This window comes from Hermetia illucens, chromosome 3 (assembly GCF_905115235.1).
Source record: "Hermetia illucens chromosome 3, iHerIll2.2.curated.20191125, whole genome shotgun sequence".
In the NCBI taxonomy this organism is placed as follows: Eukaryota; Metazoa; Arthropoda; class Insecta; order Diptera; family Stratiomyidae; genus Hermetia; species Hermetia illucens.
This window is the reverse complement of record NC_051851.1, coordinates 13,102,454-13,126,670: the sequence shown is the minus strand read 5'-3', so window position 1 is coordinate 13,126,670 and position 24,217 is coordinate 13,102,454. Positions and strand designations below refer to the sequence as shown.

The 24,217-nt window shown below is 39.3% G+C and overlaps 1 protein-coding gene across 1 annotated transcript; it reads left to right on the top strand.

Annotated features, from left to right (window-relative positions):
- Window positions 1-10,151: 10,151 nt before the first annotated feature.
- On the top strand, window positions 10,152-19,881 carry LOC119650859 (protein gooseberry-like). Its single transcript, XM_038054014.1, is given in 4 exon segments — window positions 10,152-10,362; window positions 18,803-19,318; window positions 19,556-19,607; window positions 19,867-19,881. Coding segments are annotated over 4 exon segments (627 nt in total). The 5' UTR covers window positions 10,152-10,318.
- Window positions 19,882-24,217: the final 4,336 nt, after the last annotated feature.

The window sequence follows — 24,217 nt, the reverse complement described above, 5'->3', positions numbered from 1 at the left end:
CCTGAATTAGCAGACACCTTGCCATATCGACGATTGTTCTTTTTATGCGTTCGGCGACGCCATTTTTTTGTGATGTATACGGCACTGTTAGCCGCCTCTTGATACCCTCGCGTTTCAGGTAATCATCAAATCGTTTGTTAAAAAATTCACGATCATTGTCGGATTGTAACGCTTTAATTTTTCTTCCAGTTTGTTTTCCAACATAATTTTTGTACGTTTTAAACCTCTCAAATACATTTTCCTTGCTCTTGAGCAAGTACAGTTCACACCATCCACCGTTATTGTCTATAAACGTTACGAAGTATTTATTTCCGCCTTCCGATTAGATATTTGAAGGCTGATACAAATCTGTATGGATTATATCCAATAAGCCGTTGCATCTTTCTTCTCTGGATGTAAACGGTTTTGCCGTTAATTTTCCTCGATGACATACCTCGCCCGACGACGTATTGTTTTCCAACGGTTTTACCCCAATGGCTCGCCCCTTCGATAAATTGATTACGGCGTCCATGTGCAAGTGGCCTAGTCTTGCAAGCCATAAATCTGCATCTTTTATGTTTGTTCAGTCGTCCGTCGCTGCCTTCACTTGTTCTCCAGCTTCCCGTAGGTAGTACAGATCTCCAATCCGATCTGCAATCATCTTGACTTCTCCATTCAGGTCCTTGATGATCGCGTCATCTTTTCTAAACAAAATCTCCTGATCGTCTCGAGTGATTTTCGACACAGAAATGAGATTTGGCCTAAGATCCTTGACAAGTAAGGTATTATGCAAATTCAGCTGTACATTATCGTCATTTTTTGCCGCGTTTATGTGTGCGATGCCCTTGGCTCCCGCTGTTGTCGATGGCGTGTTCGCCATGTTCAATGTCGCCGCACATTCCTGGATGTCGGTCAGCATCTCCTCTTTGGAACACATGTGTGTGGTGCATCCACTATACAAACACCATCTCGTCTTGGATGTCACGTTCTTGGCTTCCTCTAGTCGTGCTACCTCAATGTAGTAGTTCGTAGTAGTATTTCGATTGCGATTTCGACATTGCGCTGCCGAATGATTTGTACCACCGCAAATGTGGCATGGCTGCGTTTTTCCATTTATAAACCACTGGAATATTTATTCAGAATACTTTTATATACACTTTAGTATATCAATATATTACGACCGACTTGCCGCTCGCGTTGTGAGAGCCTTTGCTTTACTCTCCCTGTGTGAGTGCTGGGGGGTAAGCCAAAACTTCGTACTGCAACTCCTATAGCTTCTGCAGGGTCAAACGGAATACGTGCGGTCGTGCGTTATAGTGTAACAGAATTGCTCCATGCCTATTCACCAGAGAAGGCTATTTGGAAAGCAATTTAGCGTGCATTTCGTCCAAACGTGGACACTAGGATTCCGTAGTTATCGTTTTGCTGCGATTCAGGCAAGAATAGTGAATGACGCCTTCAGAAATCCACCAAACAGTCACCATGACTTTCTCAGGGTGCAATTCCGCTCTTGCTTGGTGTCTGGGAGCTTTCAACCACTATCCTGAATGTTTCCTAGCACAGAATCCATTTTTTATCGCAAATTACAATTCTTTTCAAAAAGGGTTCCTTCTTATGTCGCATCAGCAATGAAGAGGCTACCTTAATTCTGCGCACTTTGTTCCTTTCAGTTAATTCATGTGGAACCCATCGATTGAGTTTTTTTTCACTTTTCCAATTTCTTTGAGGTGGCGGCTAATAGTTGGGTTTGATACAGTAAGGCCTTGTAAAGTTGTCGTTGTATTCCGCTCAACTTCTGCTCGCAGTTCGTCGTGATCAGCACTGCTACCTTGTTGACCACATGGTTCATTGTCCAAGCCAAAATTGCATTCTCCGAAATTGGCAAAAAATGGTTGTACTGTACGTGCGTTGTAGGCATCCCAAAACCTGATTAATTTCTTTTGCCGCTGCAGCTGCATTTTGTCCGTTTTTAAACAAAAACAAGTGAAGGACCAGAATAGCTCTTGTTGTAAATATATCCATAAGAGCGAAAAGGATAGATATAGTAAGCACCTCTATTTGCAAACATGAAATTTATTTTTAATTTTATCAAGCACGTCTGTCCACCAAGGAAGCACTTTTAAGGCTGTCAGAAAATCCGACATTTCCTATGAAACCACCTGATACCTGAATATTAGGTCTAGCTTCGGACCATTAATTAACATCATTATATCATCAGAATTTTTTTGTTGGAATCTGGCCCCCTAATAAAATATTAAAATCCGAGCTCTTTAAAAGGTATTCATTTTTTTGCTGTGATAATGACCGCACTGTATCACCTAATTCCGCTGGCACCAAATTGCAATTAAACATGCACTCCGGACCCAACTTATATCCTCCTCATTTGGCTCCTTTACGATTGTGTTGCCTTACGTGTCTTACCGCCCAAATCCGTTTTTTCAATGTTTCTTGTGTGCCTGCACTTACTCCTCTCATCTGTATAAATAATCGGGCAATTTGTCTGAACTTACGAAGAGAAGAAAGGGATTATCTGCGGCGCTTTTAATTCTCCCATGTCCAACTGGTCTAATAATCCTTACTTTCCAATCCATCCTGTTCTTCCCTAATATTTTATTCCTTTATGAATATTTGTTTTGGCTTGCAATTCAACAACACCAAATACTCTTTGGACCGCATTCTCGATTTCTTCTTTTCCAACATGCTCAAACGATAGATACTTCTCCAAATTTACCAAGTTCAATTTCCGCAAAGCCAACTAAAGATCCTCTTGACCTGTCCTTAGCATCTATCAACTGGGATCGCATATTAGCTAACTTAAGGTTTTTTGCAATGTCATTGGCGATCTCTTCCCCTGTTGCTCTCCTTTCTTTCCCATATGCCTGCACTCTTATCCAACTTGGGTTACTTCGGAGTTCAAAAAGAACATTCGCCAGAAACCCGCGTTACCGATGAAGTTTCTGTCCTAAAGAAATGTAATTGGCTTTGCTTATTTCAAGGCAATGTGTTCTTCTGTGAAATCAATGATTAAGTGTATAAACGATTCTTGGTGAGTTTCGAGGTTTTTCTAGCTCGCTTTCTAGCAATAGATTGAAACGAATATTGTTCTCTCTTTGTTTATTATTCATTACAATTATTCAGATTATACTTTTTGGCAACGAATATGTTATTGCCGTGCCGGCAAGCTAGTCAAGAGTGTCCTTGGCATTTTTTCTTCAACCTCTTGTCAGGCCGTCAGTTAATTCCACGGCCGTTCAATGTGGCCGCAGAGGCGAATTCTCGATGGCGTTCAATGTCGCATCTTCAATGTGCCGTCACAAATTGTAGTGTTGTTGGATGGGCTGGGGGCTGGGGTCGCGCTGCTTACGTTATTGTTATATTACCAAAATATGAGGGACCTCAAAGCCAACATGCTGGGTTTCTACTATCTGCTACATTTGTATTCCCCATTCCAATTAAATGACCGTTTCGTGTTTGATCTCATAGCGTTGATGAATGCTTTGCGCTTTATAATTCAACGTTAATCGTAGTCATAATAACGACATAATAATGATCACCCTCCAGCTTTTTCCATTCCATAAGAATTTCCTTCGAAGGTATATCATCCCAGTCAATTCCGGTTTGACATATTTTTGGCAACAATATTTTCGCCCTGATTGTAGGGGGCTAGCCACTGGGAAGGATCGTAGATTGCTGCGACATTTGATATCAGTTGTCTCTTGATGAGTTCCTTAGATTCATTGCCCGGGCTTCAATTCAATTTTTATGAATGGAAGCTGACTAATGCAAGTGACATTAATAATTAGTACTTGCAAAGCAAATAGTTCCTTCCACAGTTCTCAAAACGAATTCAATCAAATTAATTACATTCAAAAGTAGCAGCCGAAAACGAAAAGCGCCGCCATATTGCAAATGGCACTACAAGCTACTATCTGTCACGCATCACAAAAATTCAATTTTCCGAACTTTTTCGCGTGTTGCTTTGCGCATCGGACTTGTTGTTATAAGTTTATAAGTTTTTTATTTTCGATAGTGGCTTACTTCTAATACATGATTCATTACATTCTAGCTTAAATATTTAGCTTAACTAACTTAACTGTATTTCAATGGGTGGCTATTACAATTGGCCTACCCGACCTTCTGTGTAATTCTTACGTTAATTGTATTGATTTAATACATGAATCTTCACATTTATTTTGACTGATCTGAATTATTTCAAAGCTGCACTTGCACTAAAAGCGCCAGAAGGCATTACTTACTTACTTACTAACTAAGCCTAAACTTATTCTTACTTAATCTAACTTACTCTAACAATAAATACTTAACCTACTATATACAATAGCACATTACATGTCTTGTGGTTAGCCTCGATGTACCCCTACCAGGCAGGGATATAGGGAAAGGGATATAGGGAAAGGATTTGGCAGGGCCTTAGGAAGTTGGCCAATGGGAAGGTGCTACCCTGTTGGTAGAGTTGCCGGATTAGTGGATTTGGATGATTCTCCGTTCTATCGAAGAACCGTTCCACCAAGTTGAGAACGAATTCTCGAAGAGGTTGTACCTTGGCGCGCCGATATACTTCGGCGTTTCTTCCAACCTTCTTGGTTTTCCAATTATAGGAAAGACCAGTGCAGTACCTTAATATCCGGCGTTCGAATGCCTCACATTTGGACATGGTTCGGGTGGAGCAAGTGATCCACGTGGGTGCTCCATAGCAGATAATGGGTCTGATCAGGGTCTTGTAGAGAGTTAGTTTGGCCTTGGTGCTGAGTCCTACCTTCTTTCGAAGAAGAAAGTAGATCCTACTGAGTGCACCGCGTGCCTTACCGATAGCGAGCCCAAGATGTGGCTTGAACTTAAGGTGTTTGTGAAGTTTAACTCCTAAGTACTTGATGGTCTGGGAATTGCTCACTATAGTGTTTCCGATCTTCATTTTCAAGCGTTTAGCTTTTCTATGGATTCCTCTAGAACCTAGGTATCTAGCTTTCCTCCGAAAGGTGCAGAATTGCGTTTTGGCCTCATTAATCTTAATGCCCCATGCCAGGTAATATTTGCCAAGGTCTTTCAAGTATCTCTCGACCGCTTTGGCTGCCCTGTTGGGGGGGAGGCTTGAAGCGAAGATGAGAGTATCATCGGCATATTGAATAAGTTCGGTGCCGGTCTCGGGAGTTGGGACGTCAGCCGTGAAGATATTATAAAAGGTGGGTCCCGAAATGGATCCTTGTGGTACTTCCGATGTTACCGACAAGAGATCGGAGAATTCATTCCCCACGCTGACGTAGAAATACCTATCTTCGAAGAAGCTTAGTGCAATTCTAATGATCGGAATTGGGAACTCAAGATCTACCAGTTTGTAGATTAGTCCGTTTACCCATACGGAATCAAAGGCCTTTTCTAAGTCTAATGCACATGCTACGGTCGGTTTATTATTGACGTTAAGTCTTGCTATATGGTGTCGTGAAGGTAGCTAAGTGCATGTTGAGTTCCGTGCTTGCTGCGGAACCCGAACTGATGGTTCGGTATAATCTCTTTGAGATTGCAATATTGGACCAGCCCGATTGTCCATGCTCTCTCAAAGAGTTTGCCTAAATTGGATAATAATGAAACGGGTCTAAAGTTTTTAGGCTCAGTAGAGCCGCCTTTTTTCCGGATCGCAATTATTTTAGCTACTTTCCAGATGGTGGGAAAGTAGCCATTATTTATGCAGTTATTAAATACTGCCAGCAAAAATTTGATGGAGACTCGGGGAAGTTGCCTAATTACGTAATTAGGAATTTCGTCAGGTCCGGCTGATTTTTTACCGTTTAGGTTTGAGGTCAAGGCGGTGAGTTGTGATAAACTCAGGAATTGTTGCGAATCCGTTGGTTTTACCGAGGAGTTCGTTTGGGAGAATGTGACTAATCTATTTGAATGCCTAGAGACAAAGTCGGCGATAGTTGTTTCAACCATCGACACTATTGCCGGGTTACTTTGAGGCGGAGGGGTATTGAGCTGAGACTCAAATGATTCCGCAAGGACTTGCGCCTTTCTGGCGTCTCCGCAGATTGGTTCCTTGTTCCTGGTAAGAACGAAATTACGGGACTTATTTTTCCCCGCTAGCCTATTTATATGTTGAAACATATCTGGCCCGGGCTTAATATCTGCGAGATTACGGCTTAATTCTTTATTGCGGAATTGCGCCACCATTTCCCGGATAATTGTACTCAGCCAATTAATCCGGGAGAGCAATGCTTTGTATTCAGCATTAACTTTATTTCCATTTTTATGGAAGTTGCACTTGAGGTTCCTGCGCCAAATCTGTCTGACCTTCATATGTAGCATGATGTCATGCGGGAGTTTGTTGTATACAAACTCATCGACTTTGATCAGCCTGGTATTTCTGCGTGTAGCAGTATTGATGGTGTCCGTGGCCAAAATGATTGCTTCGTCGATTTCTTTGTCCGACAGATTGTGATCTGTAGCGAGTTTCTTCAAGTTCAGCCTTGGTGCTAAATCTGACTTGAGTTTGTTCCAATGAGTGTGGGCGAATGACCTGATGGTTACTTTAACTCGCTTCTGAGGTTGTGAAGTTGAGGCCATTTTGAGTTCAACTGCAAAACGGTCGGACATGCCTGGCAAGGTTTTACAGGAAGTTACCTGAAAACTTTGCTTGGTTTCATCAGACAGCAGGAAAAAGTCAATGATGGATTGACTAGCGGGTCTTGTCGGTGAATCCGGCGAGACCACCTCAAGGTTGGCTGGCGTGAAAGGGTCGTTGATCCAGTTATACAGGGTTTTCCCATTTAAATTTTCTGCCTTATCGCCCCAGGATTTGTGCCGTGAGTTAAAGTCGCCACCGAAGATAAGATATTTTGATTTTAACTGATCGCCCACGACTTTTAAGTCATGGCCCAGTTGCTCACTTGAAGAATTGTATTTGAAATAAACGGAAACTACCAAAATCCGTTTATTATCGATAGTTTTAACTAATGCCGCTGCAGCGGAACAGACTGGTAAACCCCGGACTTGTTGTATATTGTCTGATACAAGTCTTTGTAATTAACTTCATTTAACATCTCTCTCACTCCGCATGCACGGAGTCATTCCGCTGTTGTGTTTCGGCCTTAAGTCATGTTCGATCCTTGAACTTTTTTTCACTGGTTATTTTACTTTAACGTATGCATCCATTAATTTACATCAATATTTTCTTTTTGACCTAAAGTTCGAGTAATCTATTGACAATAGCCGTATAGGGTGCGTAGAAAGCTCAGTTACAAATTTCAAGTCTCAAATTTTGCATTGGATTTATATTTTTTTAAATAGGCTTTTTTTGTAGTTCAACTATGAAGAACGATAAAGACCTAGTTCCAACTATTGAACAACACTAAGACGGTGGGAGGATTGATTTGTAAAGCTCTTAAACGTTACAAGAAATTAGGAGGAGCTTTAGATCGTACCCATCTATCTATCTATGAACCGCTGCAAATCCTGAAAACGTTTATAAGTCCAAATGTAAGTTATGCCAAAGTTGCTAACGGTCAAGAAGAAAGATAGCCAAGGGTCCAGTTGTTGAGTCATCGGGAAAAGGAAGCTAGGCATGCGTAGTTACAATATAAACGACCTGCATCTCCTTAAGGACGTAATAGAACTCAAATGACTATCAGCAACTTGACGAATACAGTACAATAAAATAAACGCATAAAAAATTACCTCGACAGGCAGACGGGACGAAATTTTCGTACAAATGCGTCATCGCAAAGGTATTGACGGTGACGGAAACTTCGTGCATTTGCTACCATTTTCAGCTTTTTTATTTGGTTAATGCATTAGTAATTCACACTTTATGATAAGAATCACCTACCTTCCGAATGAATGGTGAGTACAACCACAACATTTTTGAATTTTGTAACAGAACTTTTACGCACCCTGTACGGAAACGTCAACCAAGTAGATGCAAAAAGGTAGTTAGTAGCAGTCTAAGACCTTCCCCGATCTGATGAATTCCGGTGGAAAAAAATTGATCAATTATTTCATAAAGTAAGATAACTAGTGAATAAGAAAAAAAAACTTCGATCGAAGTTGCGACATGGTTGTGATTAAAAAAGTAAATGAAGCCTTGTTTTTCTCTGGTTTAGCTCAGCAGCCATTTAAATCTTTTTCTATATGACGAAACCTATAGTTTGACATAAGGTTCATCCACTTATTCGGTGACTCAAGATAATACTCAAAATCATAACCGGAAGTGATGCTATACATGTATGCTGGCAGAATTAGCTTAAATAGATGATGGCTCCCTTCATATTTTTACCACTAATACTACTCACATTCGAAATCTTATTCATGTATGTTATCCATAAGAGCTGCATACAGTCGGCTCCTAAACTCATTATATCATATCAAAAAATTGCACAATTACAACATTTGGGTACATTTCTTCTCTTTGGTGCATTTTTCACGCCGTCGAGGCTCTACAGCCCATTTCGAGCCTTAGTCATCAGGATGCTCTTCTTCCAACCATCTCGGAACATGGATCGTGTCCTCCAATTTCGAAATCTAAACAGCCATTTGCCGTTTATAGAATTTGTCTATCGCTTTCGGGATTTTCGCACTGGTCTTCATCCTTCTACTTCCCATTCGAATGTGCGTTTAGGTATTTGAGCCTTGTCCATACGTTGAACGTGGTCAGTCCATTGCAGATTCCGATTCCTCCAATGGTCGTCCTCTCATTTAGCTCCCATTATTCCCTTCGGGATCCTTTTCTCGAAGGTATTTATCAGTTTTTCGAAAATTTGTGTTAGGAGCGGATCCTGTATGGACTTTTTTTTAATTTTTTTTTTATTTTCAATGGCATAGCGATGAAAAGTTGCTTTACTATTAATAAATCAGGCGTACAAAATTTTACCTACTTGTGTTAATGTCCAGAAGTGCCCCAACACAGTTGAAAACCAGAAAAAAAAAATTGTTTTTTTTTTCAAATGATCATTTATTATGGAAATTACTTGTTTTTTTCTTAATTGAAATTAGGCATTCGTTGATGCGATAGTAGTCTTGCCCTAATTAAACCGTTTCGTTTATTTTTCTCGCAAACTGCACTTGAAGCTTCGGTCACCAACTTGATGCACGCTTTACGGCTTGGGAAATCTTTAATATTCTGACATGTGCCGAGACCGTTCTTGACAATGATTTTCAAGGCTTCATCAGACACATTCTCTCCTCTCCGTTATCTCACAGTCTCGCCACGTAATAATGTCGGTATAATCTTTGGCGTCGAATCTTGCTTTTATAATTCTTCGATATGCAAGATCACAGATAATTTCTCTGTCGTCTCCAAGCATGGCAATGAGAAGACTTTCTGGGTGGCCGAAATATCCATTTCTTTACATTATCTTGTCAATTATCATCTTCAAATCGGAGTTCAAATAGTGACTCAGACGAATTGTTTGCCACAGATGCTTAGTTACGTCTATGTACGAGGGTTCACATTTTATTGTAAACCACATCGACCCACAAACTCTCATCACGTACGTGGCTAATACCACTAGCTTTTTTCTGACCCTGTTTTAGTGACATACAACCTCAAAGTTCGATTAGCTGTTGTTAGCCATCTAGAATGATTCAGGGGTCCAGGTTCAATGTCAGCTAAATCAGAAGCAAATTTACCAGTGCTGATAGCGGTCATGATATTGTAAAGGTATTTTTGGTCGATACGCAACTCATTCCTAGTAATTTCAGGTAATATTGTAGGTATAACCGTGAATTCGACTATTGGCATTGTTTGAAATTTTTGTAATTCAGATCCGATGGGACCTGGAAAGCATTTAGGCCCTGTAGTTGTTCCATCTAAATGTAACAACAAATGTCGCAGTGGTAATTCATTAAAATGCAACTGGCAGATAAACCGCTGTAATGGTCTGTTTAGTTCTTTTTCAATCAGACGAATAACACCACCCTTGAAGCCTGTGTTCATTACTGTTCCATCGCAGTCAGCAACAGCTATTTCACTTAGTTCTACCGACTTATATTTCAAGTAAGATAATATAGTATCTTTAATACCTTTAGCAGGACTCGACTCATATTAACGTGCCCGAAATAGTCGCTTCCTGATTCCGATAAAATGACATAATGCTCTTCTTTCTGAATACGAACCAACACTTTGTCCTTTCTCCCATCAAAATAAATACCTCGAATAATTTTATTGTGTGTCGTTTCTTGTAGAGTTGATCTCATTTTCGGCGCGACTTTGAACGATCAATGACACTACTTGGATCCTTCGATAAAATAATGCCAGCATCTTTTAGAACAGAAGAAGCTATAATAGCAGGGGCTCTGTTCGAGACTCCAGTATGATCGCAGGCAAGGGCTAATGGTCATCATCATCAACGGCGCAACAACTGGTATCCGGCCTTGGCCTGTCTTAATGGGCCAATGATGGTAAATTTAATTTCTGTTTTTGAGGCGGCGAAGCTATTTGTTTCGACGGTTTTGGTTTCTTTCTTGTTTTTTCTCTTATTCTTTATGATTGCAACCACACCCACATCATCTATAATCATCTTTCTTGTTGTTCTTTGATCGATCAAAAAATTTATTTCATTTTATTTCAACATGACTTCCTTTTGCACAAGTCCAACTGGAGATAAGTTTGCATTTACAGCTGCAAATTTCAGTCTGCGGGACTCTGCTATGAATGTATTAATCTTTTCTCTGTACTTTTTGTTAGTTTGATAGGCTTGATATGGCTTCATTACGCCTCTATATTTGTTGTGATAGAAATACCAACGGTAGGAATTCCTTTTATACTTACAGTTGGTAGCGACGGTTTTTGCTATATTTCTAAAACTTCGCGAAGCAGCCTTTCAGATATGCCATCAACTTTATTATTTTGTCAGGCTTTAATTCATGTTTGATGAATAGATAATTTCTCATAACGTAGTTGCAGGTAACTTCTCCGGTAAACCAAACACAAGACAAGCTCGTTATTTGTCGTGTTTTGACTTGAGACATTTTATTGTAACCAAGACAAATAATTTGTACTAAAATATAACAATAATTATTCAATCACGAATCCAGAAAATAGAAAATAAGACTTACATCGTATATCTCGATCTTAATCGTAAAATTCAAAGCGTCAAACAAGTGAACTGTTGTATGCGCGCGAGTTGACTAAATGTCATTCGATCAGTGTAGACTATGAAGATCGAAATGTGAAATCATCTCCCCCCACCTTGCCACACATGGGTCTCAACAAGCATCATATTTATCAGATTGTTAACTTGTGGCAGATTTTACGTAGTGACGAGCGCCAATACTACTGTATGAGGCCTCCCGTGTCGAACGATTCACACTCCTCTATCAGCCTACATTTAAGGTTATGTCGTACCAAAACTAGCAGCAGCAGCAGAAAGATGCAGCCGAAATTCGATATTTCATTAAAAGGGACGTTCCGCGCCACACAATTTCGCACCACAATTGCCGGCATAGAAAAAACCTCACACCGCAACGCAATCACGACTTCGATCGCTAAATGAACGTCACATCAGTCTCGTTCAAACTAGTCTTTTCCCTCTTCTTCTTTTTCTTCCCAAAACCCACTCGGCCAGCCACGTAGCGGGGCAAAGCAGAGCAGGGCAACCACAACGACAAATTTCTCCTCCGTGGTCGAAGCCTGAAGATTCAAATGTGAAATTGCAAAATTTGAATTTCAAATCGGAATATCCAAACCTCGAGAGCTGCCAAAAAAATTATATCGACGTAACAACTGATAAAGTTATGAACGGTACCAATAGTAACTACAATTTTTCCCATTATGACACGGTGGTTCGTCCAAATAATATTATCAATTCGAGTTTCAAGTGAGGGAGATGTAATTTCAACTATACCTATAAGTTATGTACGGTTGCCATTTATCCCTTGCTGGGGTATAGTGCGTCAATCACTCCTACGGGCCACAATTTCCGGTTACCTGAAATACCCTTCTGCTCCTTCCATGATTTTCTGAGACGTCTAGACTTCTTTATTGTTCTGCGCCAAGTGTTCCTGGGACGACATCCCGGTCGGCCATCTTGGGAGAGTGGATTCCACTGCATAGCATAGTCACAATGCAATCGTCGTCCTCTTTAATGTGTAGTCTATCGACTGCCACTTTCGTCTTGCGGGTGCCAGGACTATGCGCCGTCCAAGTTCTTCATTTGTAATATTATCATGCCAGTGAACCCTGATGATAAGATGGAGGCAGGTGTTGACGAAGATTTGAGGCTTTTGAGTAACAGTGGAGGTCACTTTCCATTTGCTACTCTTATATAGCAACACAGAAAAAACACTAGCACAAAACAATGTCAACTTGATGCTGGTGTTGAGATAACTGCATTTCTAAATTTTTGTCTAAAATCTGGAGAACGAAAACGCATTTGCCGTTGCTAATGCGTCGGTCAACATCCAGTTTGGGGCCTGTATCGACAGAAACCACGCTTCCTAGATATACAGGGTGGACCAAAAGTCTTTTCACTTTCCAAACAAGGTTTTAAATAAAACTAGATAAATTAGATATTTATTTTTAAAGTATACAAATAGGTATTTTTTTTAAAACTACATCATCCATATATGACCCGTGGTTATTTTGACACTGCTGTAACCTGGAGCGGAAATTTGCAATAACGGCTATGCAGGTGTTTTGTGAAATGTTCTGTATTTCCTCGCAAATACGTTCTTTTAATTTCTCAAGAGACATAGGTTTGCTGTTGAAAACTTTACTTTTAAGGTATCCCCAAAGAAAAACGTCCATTGTCACCTCTTTTGGATATCACTTTTTGCCCAAAAATTGTATAAAATGCACTCATTGAGTCATTGGAGGTGTGACATATTGCCCCATCTTGCTGAAACCACGATCGTTGACTAAAACCATCGGAATTATACCGCTCTGTATTCACTGTAACAGCATGTCCTCTTTGATCTTCATAAAAATATGGACAAATAATGTCTTTTACTGAAAAAGCTGCCCATACCGTAACCTTGGGTGAATGCAGGGGGTGTTGATGCTTCAATTTAGGATTAGTTTCACTCCAATATCTGCAATTTTGTCTGTTTATGTGTTCAGTTAGGGGGAAGTGGGCTTCGTTTGAGAAAAAATGTTGGCATAGCTGGTGAACTTCTCTAACATTTCGTTAGCAGACTGGAGCCTGTGAGGACGATCTTGAGTTTTTAATTCCTGTAACATTTGCAGTTTGTACGGATGTAAATGTAAATCTTTATGGGGGATAGGATTTAAAGATGTTCTGGGCACATTTAAGACGCTAGACCGCTTTCGAGCAGAGAGGCCTACGTTTTCAGGATCCCCTGAAGTTCTAGGTCAGCCACATCGTGGTTGATTCATTGTTGAATCGATGGAGCTTAATTTTTATGCCGAATTTTGTAATGAGCGCAAAATTTTTATTGCGCAATAGTTAAAGAATCGTGTTTTGTGCTCCGGTGAATGACGCCATGACACTGAATTCTCATTCCCCCCTCTTCCGTTTCGTAAGCCCCCGCCCGACCGCGCTGTCGCTGTTCGATGCAGCTACCGATTCAAAAGTAAACGGACTTTTGGTCCACCCTGTACAAATTGATCGACGCCTTGAATGCTCTGGTCATTAATGAAGAAGATAGGGAGAGTCCGATGATCCATCAGACTGAGAAACTTGGTTTTATTGGTATTTGTCCAACTATTTTTACCTCTCTTTTTAAATCCAGATCAATTTGGCAAATGTCCATGACCCGGTTGGAAAGCAAGCAGATGTCTTCAGCGTAGTCGAGGCGTTTGAGCAAAGATGTCATCTTCTGAATTCATCATAGAGCGTTGTTCAAACAATGTGGAATTTTCGAGTGGATTCGCCACAGTCAAACCAAATTTTGAGGTCATAAACAAAGCAATGCTGATACATCAACTGATCAGGGCTCATAATCGTCCATCTCCACTCCACAAACCCCTATTCGCGTATTTATTGGATAGGTCTCATATTCAGGCTTGTCGAGGGGAGAAAGTGGGATTTCCTCCAGGGCCCGGAGTTCCCTCGGGGGTACATGAAGGCCATTTTGCCCATGCAAAAAGCTTGATTAAGATCCGTAGAACATGTTACTCTACTTCAGGAGGTCTTCGTAGACCCGCTAACAAAAACTTGAATTTGGGAGGGTCTATATAATTTATCTTTATCTTTTTATGGTATTTGTTGACCTTTATAATTATTTAATAATTTTTTTTTGCTTTAAAGGAATATAATTGCTCCAGGACTTCTTTCGACTATAATTTTGTATTTGCAATCCCTTGCAGACTATGAAATCTAAAACTCTTCCTTACTGCTCCGCATAGTAGTTATAACCCGATTTTTAACTTTATTTCGGAATTCCCTTCAATAAAAACTCTACAGTATTCTGATTCTCTACATTAAACATTATTTTATTTCATTACCAAAATATACCAAGTTGGTGCATTTCCTTCCCTAAATAAAACTCAATTTTACAATCTACAAAAATAATTTTATTTTAGAAAAGAGAAATAACATTTAAAGTTCGCTTTTAAAGTACTAATATATTTGATGAATTGTAAATAAATTATAGATTAGACTTTTCAAAGTATACTTGGATAAGGAAGGGCTAAGATCGAATTAAAACAGAGTATTTATGTGCAAATAATATTTATGTACCTTTCATGGGCAGTTGAAAATTGTTCATGATGTTCGATTCAATATTCGTTTTAAGAGTTTCGAATGTTAACCGCACATATATTTTCATCTTCTTGTAAATGTAAAATATAAATGAAAAGAAAAAATAAATAAAAAAAAAAATGTTTTAATGCGTAAATTTTGGTATTTTGCTTGTAAATGTAGTTCTCAGGTATACCGCAAATTTCGTTTTCAATATAGGTAGTGCTAGCATGATCCACCTACCACACGTGAGGTACCACTTGCTCAAAGTCGCCGTCATCTAGTTCTATGATTTGTCCCTTCTTATCAACATCATGTGTCATCGTTTTCATCTTGATAATCATCAACGGCGCAATAACCGGTATCCGGTATAGGCCTGCCTTAGTAAGGAACTCCATACACCCCGGTTTTACCGCGAGGTCCACCAATTCGATATCCCTAAAAGCTGTCTGGGGTCCCGACCTATGCCACCGTTTCATCTCAGGCAGGGTCTGCCTCGTCTTCTTTTTCTACCATAGAGATTGAGGATTATCAACTTTCCGGGCTGGATCATCTTCATCCATACGGATTAGTTGACCTGCCCACCGCAACCCGTTGAGCCGAATTTGATCCACAACCAGGCGGTCGTGATATCGCTCATCGATTTTGTAATTATGTAGGGGCCAAAAATTCTTCGATGGATTCTTTTTTCGAACGGGGCCAACAGTTCGTAATTTTTTTTTGCTAAGAACCCGTCTCCGAGGAATACATAAGGACTGGCAAGATCATTGTCTTGTATAGTAAGAGTTTTGGCCCTATGCTGAGACGTTTCGAGCGGAACAGTTTTTGTAAGCTGAAATAGGCTCTGTTTTCTGCCAACAACTGTGCGCGGATTTCATCCTCATGGCTGTTATCGGTTGTGATTTTCGATCCTAGATAGGAGAAATTTTAATCTTTATTGTTTTCGTTTGACCAGTGCGATTCGATATTGTCCGGTTTTGACGCTGACGTTGCCACCATGTACTTCGTCTTGCCTTCATTAATGTGCATCCCAAGATCTCGCGCCGCCCGCTCGATCTGGATGAAGGTAGACTGTAGATCTTGGGTTGTTCCTTCCATAATGTCAATATTGTCAGCGTAGGTCAGTAGTTGGGTGGACTTGAAGAGAATGGTTCCTCTCGCATTTACATCTGCCTCGCGAATCACTTTCTCCAGGGCTAGGTTGAACAGGACGCATAATAGAGCATCTCCTTATCTTAGACTGTTGTTGATGTTGAATGGTCTTGAGAGTGATCTTGCTGCTTTTATCTGGTCTCGCACATTGGTCAGGGTCAGCCTGGTCAGTCTTATCAATTTCGTCGGAATACCGAATTCTTTTATGGCTGAGTACAGTTTTACCTTGGCTATGCTATTTTCCATGGCTTGTCCCAGAGAGAAAATCTGATCTGTTGCTGATTTGCGTGGAGTGAAGCCTCTTTGATATGGGCCAATGATATTCTGGGTATATGGGGCTATCCGGCCTAGCGAAGAATATCTTATAGATGGTACTCAGCAACGTGATTCCTCTATAATTGCTGCTCTCCGTGATATCCCCCTTTTTATGTATGGGACAGAAAAGGCCCCGCTGCCAATCGTCAGGCATTGATTCGCTGTCTCATACTTTGAGCATCAATTGATGAGCCACTTGGTATAATTGATCGCCTCCATATTTAACTAATTCGCCTGTAATTTCATCGGTTCCTGGCGACTTATAGTTTTTAAGTCGGTGGATTGCACGGACTGTGTTTTTCATGCTTGGTGCTGGCGGAATTTGTCCGTCGTGTTCAGTTGGTGGGACTTACAATTCGCCGATATTTTGGTTATTAAACAGTTCATCAAAATACTCAACTCATCGCTCCAAGATGCCCATTCTGTCGGAAATCAGATTTCCCTCTCCTGGTGACTTGTTGGTAAAACTTGCGCGCCTATTGCGGGTGCTCCCTGTACTTTTCGAGTTTGCAAACTGGTTCTCCCAGGCTTCCTTTTTCCGTCTGTGAAGTCGCTTCTCCGCTCGCTGGAGTTCGTGACAAGCATCCGCGCGTGCCCGCGTCCTTTGAGAATGCAACATTACTCGATATGCGGTATTCTACTACATTAAAGGTGTACAAACATGATTTGGAAACAAATGATTTAAATTCTCTAATTGGTAAGAAGTTATCGACTTCGAATCGACCCGCGACCATGAGCAATAATGTCGCGGCCGCGGCGCAGATTTTGGAGGCCTCACCACATTCATGCTCCCTATGTGGAAATGGACGCAAGCGGTCCGGACACCGTGAACCTGGAAAGGCCGCAAACTGGCGGCAGAAGAGGGCACTGCGAAGGAAGATGAAGCACCTTGGGAATGAGGACATGGACGTAGCTGTATCACTAGGTGTGATAATGTCCAGTAATCGGACGCAAGTGAGCGGAACATTCGGCGGTAGGTGGGGATCAACTGGCAACCCCAGTGAGATCTACACTGGATGGACCAGACTTTTCTGTCAGCGGTAATCCGAGCAAGAAGCGTAAGATCAACACATCTATGGTGACCAAAGCTTTATTGTGCTCTGCCCCAGGGCCTACATCCACGCATGCCGCGGGGTCATCAAATCCACAGGAGAGATCTCAATGAAGCTGGTCCCTCCCATAGAATTACGGACACGTAGGAAGAAAGGAAGAGGATGTATGCGCAGGCTGCAGCCTCAGTTCTGACTGACCGAGAAGAAGGGAAGTAATTGACCTACCAATCTATACTTCAAAAGTGTTAGAGTTGATTATACAGTGGCGGGTGCTAGACGAGGTCTTACTGTCAGATCACCGATACCTAGAATTCAATCTATTGCGGGCGAACAGTCTGCAATACAGGTCTCCATACAGGAATCTTGAGGAAACGGATTGGATAAAGTTCAATGAACTTCTTGGCAATAAAGTACAGTTCCCTAGGCAGACGGTTAAGGTAGTGTTCGAAGCTTGGGAAAGATGACTATTCTAATCCAAACAACTTCAGACAGATCAGCTTGACTTTATTCTTACTGAAAGTTTTTGAGACTAGTTGAGCGTCACATTCGTGGGAAGGCACTTAGGTCGCACCCACTTAATGAAAATCAATATACTTACCAGCGTGGTGAGTCTGCTTTTCATTCTTTAGTTTCAAAGATAGAGGATGCAACTCTGAAGGATGAGTACGCAATGGGGGTGTTCGTGGACACAGAAGGGTCGTTTGACTGTGAGCCTTTTCAAAAATTGTGTGATGTCGCCAGAGCGCATGGTGTTGATGATGCTTTAATTAAGTGGATCCATGTTATGCTAACGCAGAGATTGCTGAAGTGGGTATCGAACGCTACCTAACAGCAGGTTTAAACTTAAACTTCGTGCTGGACTGCAACATGACCATGATCGTCCGCATGTAGAAAAACCTAAAATCTCTTTGATCCAATGAAAGAATTTTTCGCAAGTGATTTTGCCCATTTTTACAATCATTTATTCTTGTTTCCACGTCATTTCATTTGGCATGATATAACAATATGACCTTGGGATTCTCTTTCACTCTGAATTATCTTTTTTGCCTCCTCACGTCCATTTAGGTCTTTTTGTGTGTTTGGCAGCGTTGTATGTAAGGCAATTTTCGGTTTATCTTACATGAGAGTTTGAGAGATTGGCGGTTTTGAGGGCATTATATAGTTGGTAGACGTGCTAGAATTTACTCATACTTCAAGGTTCCAAAAGAAGGACTCGAATAATGCAACAGAATCGGAGTAATGTCGTTGATCGATGTTAGTGGCCTTTTGTTATGATCGCTACCACCAAGATCGAATCCAATTGTGTAATAAATATTGTATTTCCATCAATTGTGGTATGTTTTCACTCACATAACGAACGGCAAATAGCAAACTGCCTGAGATGGAGCGATGGCGTAGGTCAGGACGCTAGACAGCTTTTAGGGATATCGAATTGGTGGACCTCGGCGCAAAACCGAGATGTCTAGAGTTCCTTATTAAGGCGGCCCTAGACCGGATATCGGTTGTTGCACCGTTGATGATGATGGAATAGCAAATTGGAAATTAATTGATAACATTTGCTTTTTTTTATTAGGACACGGCCGGGTGAATCAACTAGGCGGCGTCTTCATTAACGGTCGACCAAACCACATCTGACTACAAATTGTCGAAATGAAATGTGATTTCACGTCGCCTCAGAGTCTCCCATGGATGTATATCGAAAATTCTAAATCGTTACCAAGAAACAGGATCCATTCGGAGAGAAGTATTTGGAGGATCCAAGCCACGTGTTGCTACTCCTGAAGTCGAATCAAGAATCGAAGAGTTGAAGTAACAGAGTCCTGGAATATTCAGTTGGACAATTCACGCAAAATCGATTGAAGAGGATAAAAATACGGCACCTTCGGTCAGCTCAATAACACGCCTATTACGAGGCGGTAAGCGCGACGATATTGGAACCGGAGGGAATCATTCAATCGTTGGAATACTAGGCTCTTCGTGTGAAGATAGAGATATTGAATCCGAACCTGGTATTCAACTTAAACGGAAACAACGTCGATGCAGGACTACATTTTCTGGCGAGCAACTAGAGGAACTAGATAGGACTTTTAGTAGGAAGAAATACCCAGAATTATATACTCGAGAGGAACTCGCTCAAAAAACTAAGTTGACCCCTGAATGGGATAATTTCAGGTAAAAAGCGATAGATACTTATATAAAATTAAAATAATTAAAATAAAGGTTTTATGCCGATATCTTAGAATTAGTTGGTTGTAAGATTCAAATTAATGCTGAGACCTGGAACCAATTGTCCTCTTCCAATCTGGCCAGGAAGCAGGAGTTCCAAAATCAATGAAATCAAACTTTATCGAACTAAATCCTTTACATTTCAGACAAATCTAAAAATATTCTTCTTTTTCTCATTTGCAGTGCATTCTTTTCGAGCAGTCACATGAAGCCCTACGGAAGCCACCATGGTAATGTAAGTAAAGCGAAATCAGGATACACTTATTTTGGACAGCTTAGTAGATGTAGAAATGTAGAAATGAACATAGTTCACTAACGTCACTAAAACTATAAATTTACTATTTAAAAACTGAAATGTGAATTCCAGTGTAAACCAGTGGTATAATGGTATTGTTCGGAGCATCATGAAATTTAATTTAATTTAATAAATGTTTATACTTTCCAAAAATACAGAAAAAAAATGTGCACTTAATGTACTTAATGTTTTTTTCTAGAACCTAACTATGTAATTGCGGGTATTCATTTTAGATTGTTTTTTTTTTCAATTTTAAACTTAATATATCACTTTTTATAGATAATACTTACCCTTAACTTATATTCATTCTGTGTAACATTCAAACTGGATTAAAATGCAAGAAAATAAAAGACAAGTTATCATCATTTAAAATTCCGTCGTTTATTGCAAAATCATTGTAAATGTTGATGGAATTGATTTCCAGAATTCACTAAACTTTTCTGGTTATCATACACGTTTGGATGTTATTGTAGTTTCTCAATAATGTGCTTCCAGATAGTTTGAAAACTGACTACTAATAAATGAAAGAGCAATCTAATATCATATTGAAATTGAATTTTTTATTCATTCGTCTATTTACATTGATAAACATCAATTTCTTGATTTTGTTTATTATTCTTGTTTAACGGTAAGATTTTTCATTTCCATAGTATATCTTATTTGAATGGCTCGTGTATTTCTGTTTAGGGTAAAATGCTTGGGATTTCTCATTTTTTGTCATTGTTTTAATTTGATGTAGAATTTTATTTCTCTTTTTTTGTGTTTTACTTATTTGATACATTTCAATTTGGGGCTGTATTTAGATTTATGGTTGGACCTGGTAGTGATATTTTCCAGTTGCAAATATCTCAATTCGGAGCTTACAATATATATTATTATATATCAACTGCATCTACTCATTGTTTGATTTTTTGTTTGTACAAAAATATACATATACAGATAAAATTTGTTTTTTTTTCTCTCTAACTCTGTTTCTGATTTCGTACGAGAAAAATGTTGGATGATACATTGTCAATTATTTAGCGGTATAGTTTATTAGTAAGGATATTTACAGTAAAGCAACATTGAATGCAGGTAATGATAGTAAGAAAGACGATCAAAGATTTGCTTATGAAATATTTCATTTGTTTTAATATAATAATTGATAGGTGTTCAAGTCGCTCCATTATTTCAAGCGGATTTCACTGTATATTGAAATGGTGTATTATTGTTTAGGAGGAAAGTAGAGTTTTAAAATTTTTATATTGTTGAAATTCGTAAGCGGAAAAAAATGGATTTAAAAACATGTTTCTGTGTAGTTTTAGATTGCATTTTTAATTCTACAATTTTCAACTTTCCAAAACTAAAATTTTGAAAAAGATTTTACAGCCAAAAGATACATCACATTTTATCATTATCAAATAATTTAGGAAAAACAACAAAAAATATAAACAAGAAAACAAATCAATCACAAAAGTTGCTTTGAAAATTTTCTTTTTTTTTACTGTTAATAAATCTTCAATTTTATGTTTTTTTTTTATATCCAAATATCACAAGAAGATATAATTTTAATTAAAAAAATGATTAAACACATTCTTGGTCGTTACATATTAATGTTCGAAAAACAATAAAATTACTGTTCAAAAATTATTAATTGAAGCACACCTTCATTTTCATTTCTAGACTTGTCATAAATCTTATAGATGTTAACCTAAAAAATATGTTTTTTTTTATTATCATTTAATTCTAACAATTAACTGAAATAGTATGCTATGACATGACTCGTTTGTATTTCAAACTTATAACAAAATCAGACTCCTAAATAATTCTGTGTTCACAATAATTATGGCAATTTGAATTTGTGAAATCTTAAAATATATAATTATTACTTATGTTTAAAATTTCTTATGATAACAATAAAGCCCCTTTATTGGTGCAAAGTTTTTCATTTTTTTCTTTATTTTTTTTTTTCTAAATTTTTATTTTATTACATGAATTGGATCACTAAAAACTTTGCACTTTTGAGTATCAAGAAATTAAACAGCTCAAATTATAATATTCCTATTTTATATTGTGAAAATAAATCACAAGTTGAATTATAAAATAAAGTAGCAGAAATAGTTTTATTAGTTTGAAATGCGGTGGTAAATGTCCATTAGGACTATATAAGTTTTCACATGGTATGACGCAATACTGCCGGGAGGGAGGTACTCTATCGAAGTTTTCAATTGTTCATGAAGGAAGGTGAGGTAGGTGGTGGTAGAAACCCCAATTTAATGAAAGACGTCGAGAAATCCGATTTGATTTAAGGAGTCTTTTTTTGAGTTGTTCTAACGCGTTCGACTTTTTTAAGCCATATTAGACCTTTCTCAAGCCATTTGATTTACTCAGCTTTGAATCACAATACACACCTCTCTGGTTATTGGAATACTTTTATAACAAAACTGAGTGCCTGTGATCAATGGTTTCTTCGATCTTCGCATAGACTCCGAAATGGTTTATTTCAAAGAGCTTAAAGTTACTACTAAAAAATTTCAGCAAAAATTACCTACTTTTAAATGATAAGAACTATTCACTATAAATGCTCAAAAAAGGCAGTGAAATATAAATTACGAGACAATCGGATAGAGTTGTATTGGCAAATAATTACTGCTAATTTTATGAATCTAAAACTAAGGAACATCGAAACTAGATGAATTACTTAAATGCAAAAAGTAGTATAGCATAGTATAGTGTAGTATAAGTATAGAACACTTTATTTGTAAAGGAAGTCAACGGGCCACTACAATTATCATAAATTCTGTGAATATGCTTACCTAAGTAATACATGAATGTTTTGGAGATAGAAATCTGCATTCATTAGAACGTATTTATGAAAAAGCTAGTTTAAAAATCGAATTACGGATCTCGACGTTGCTGATTTATCTATTTAGTTGAAGTTGGGAGAATTAACTTATGTACAACTGCTGGATATATTCCCCTACTGCCTTCATGGTCTTTCAATGTAACAAATACAATTTTTATGCCTTTGTGAAGAAGCCACGATAAATAAAGTTTGAGAGCAAAACCTTTGCGGGGTATTTCTTTGGAGAATGTGAGACATATGAGTATATTGCCTTGTTTTCCTTCTTACAGACAGTTGGACCTCAATTGGCTACCCAAAAACAAACTTTTCTGAGTACAAACCACAACCATTACAAGAAATGGTAATTTGGTCTACAGAGACTGCGACAGAGGGCATGGGGGTTTACCGTCGAAGAAAAGCTGGGACAAAGAGTTTCGAATGATAAATCCGGACACGATGATAGACAAAGAGAGAGAGATAAAGAGAGAATGAGGAGCCAAATTTTCAGCTTATATTGGGTTGGGGAAAAAGAAATGTACTATTTTGGCAATAGATTGCGACACTTAAACATATCTTGTGTTGTACTTATCGCATCGGGTCATACTATACGGCGATTTGAAGACGACAATCTGTACTATAAGTGTCTATTTGACAGTGCTGTGATCGTACGTTTCCGTTTCAAGTTATAGCGCGTCAAAGATGGAGTCCACCAAGCAAGGAATTCGTCATATTTTATCTTTTTACTACCTGAGAAGTAAAAATGCCACAAAAGCGGCCCAAAAAAATTTGTGAAGTTTATGGGCCCGATACTGTAACGATTCGCACAGCAAAGCGTTGGTTCGATCGATTTCGTTCTGGTGTAGTGAATGTCGAAGATACACCCCGTAGTGGTAGGCCAATCACCGTAGAAACCGATAAAAATGGTCGAAATCATCCAAGTAGACCGGCATGTGAGCATTCGCTTGATTGGCCAGGAATGGGGTAAGGACCATAAAACCGTTTGGAACCTTTTGTAGAAGATTGGATTCCAAAAAAAAAGCTGGAAGGAAGGAAGGGTGTCACACGAGTTGACGCAAAAAAATCTTATGGACTGAATCAATTCCTGCGATGCACTGCTGAAACGTAACGGATTCGACCCATTTTTGAAGCGGATGGTGACTGGTGATGAAAAGTGGATGACGTACGAAAATCTCAAGATCGTGGTCGAAGCGCGGTGAGCCGGGCCGAACCATCGTCAAGCCCGGATTGGCGCCCAGGAAGGACTTGCTGTGTGTTTGGTGGGATTGGAAGGGAATTATCCACTATTAGCTGCTCAACTATGGCCAGACCCTCAATTCGGTCCTCTACTATGAGCAACTCGACAGTTTGAAACAGGCGATTGACCAAAAGCGGCCAGAATTGGTCAATAGGAATGGTGTTGTGTTCCACCAGGCAAACGCTCGGCCTCACACATTTTTGATGATCCGCCAGAAGCTACGGGAGCTCGGATGGGATGTTCTATTGCACCCACCGTATAGTCCGGATCTGGCACCAACTTATTACCATCTTTTTCGGTCCATGCAAAATGCTCTTGGTGTTACTAAGTTGGCCTCAAAAGAGGCTTGCGAAAACTGGCTCTCTGAGTTTTTTGAAAATAAGGAGGGGGGGAGGAGGTATTGTAAGGGGGGCGGGGGGGATAATGAAGTTGTCTTCTAAATGGCAATAGGTTTGCGAACAAAACGGCGTA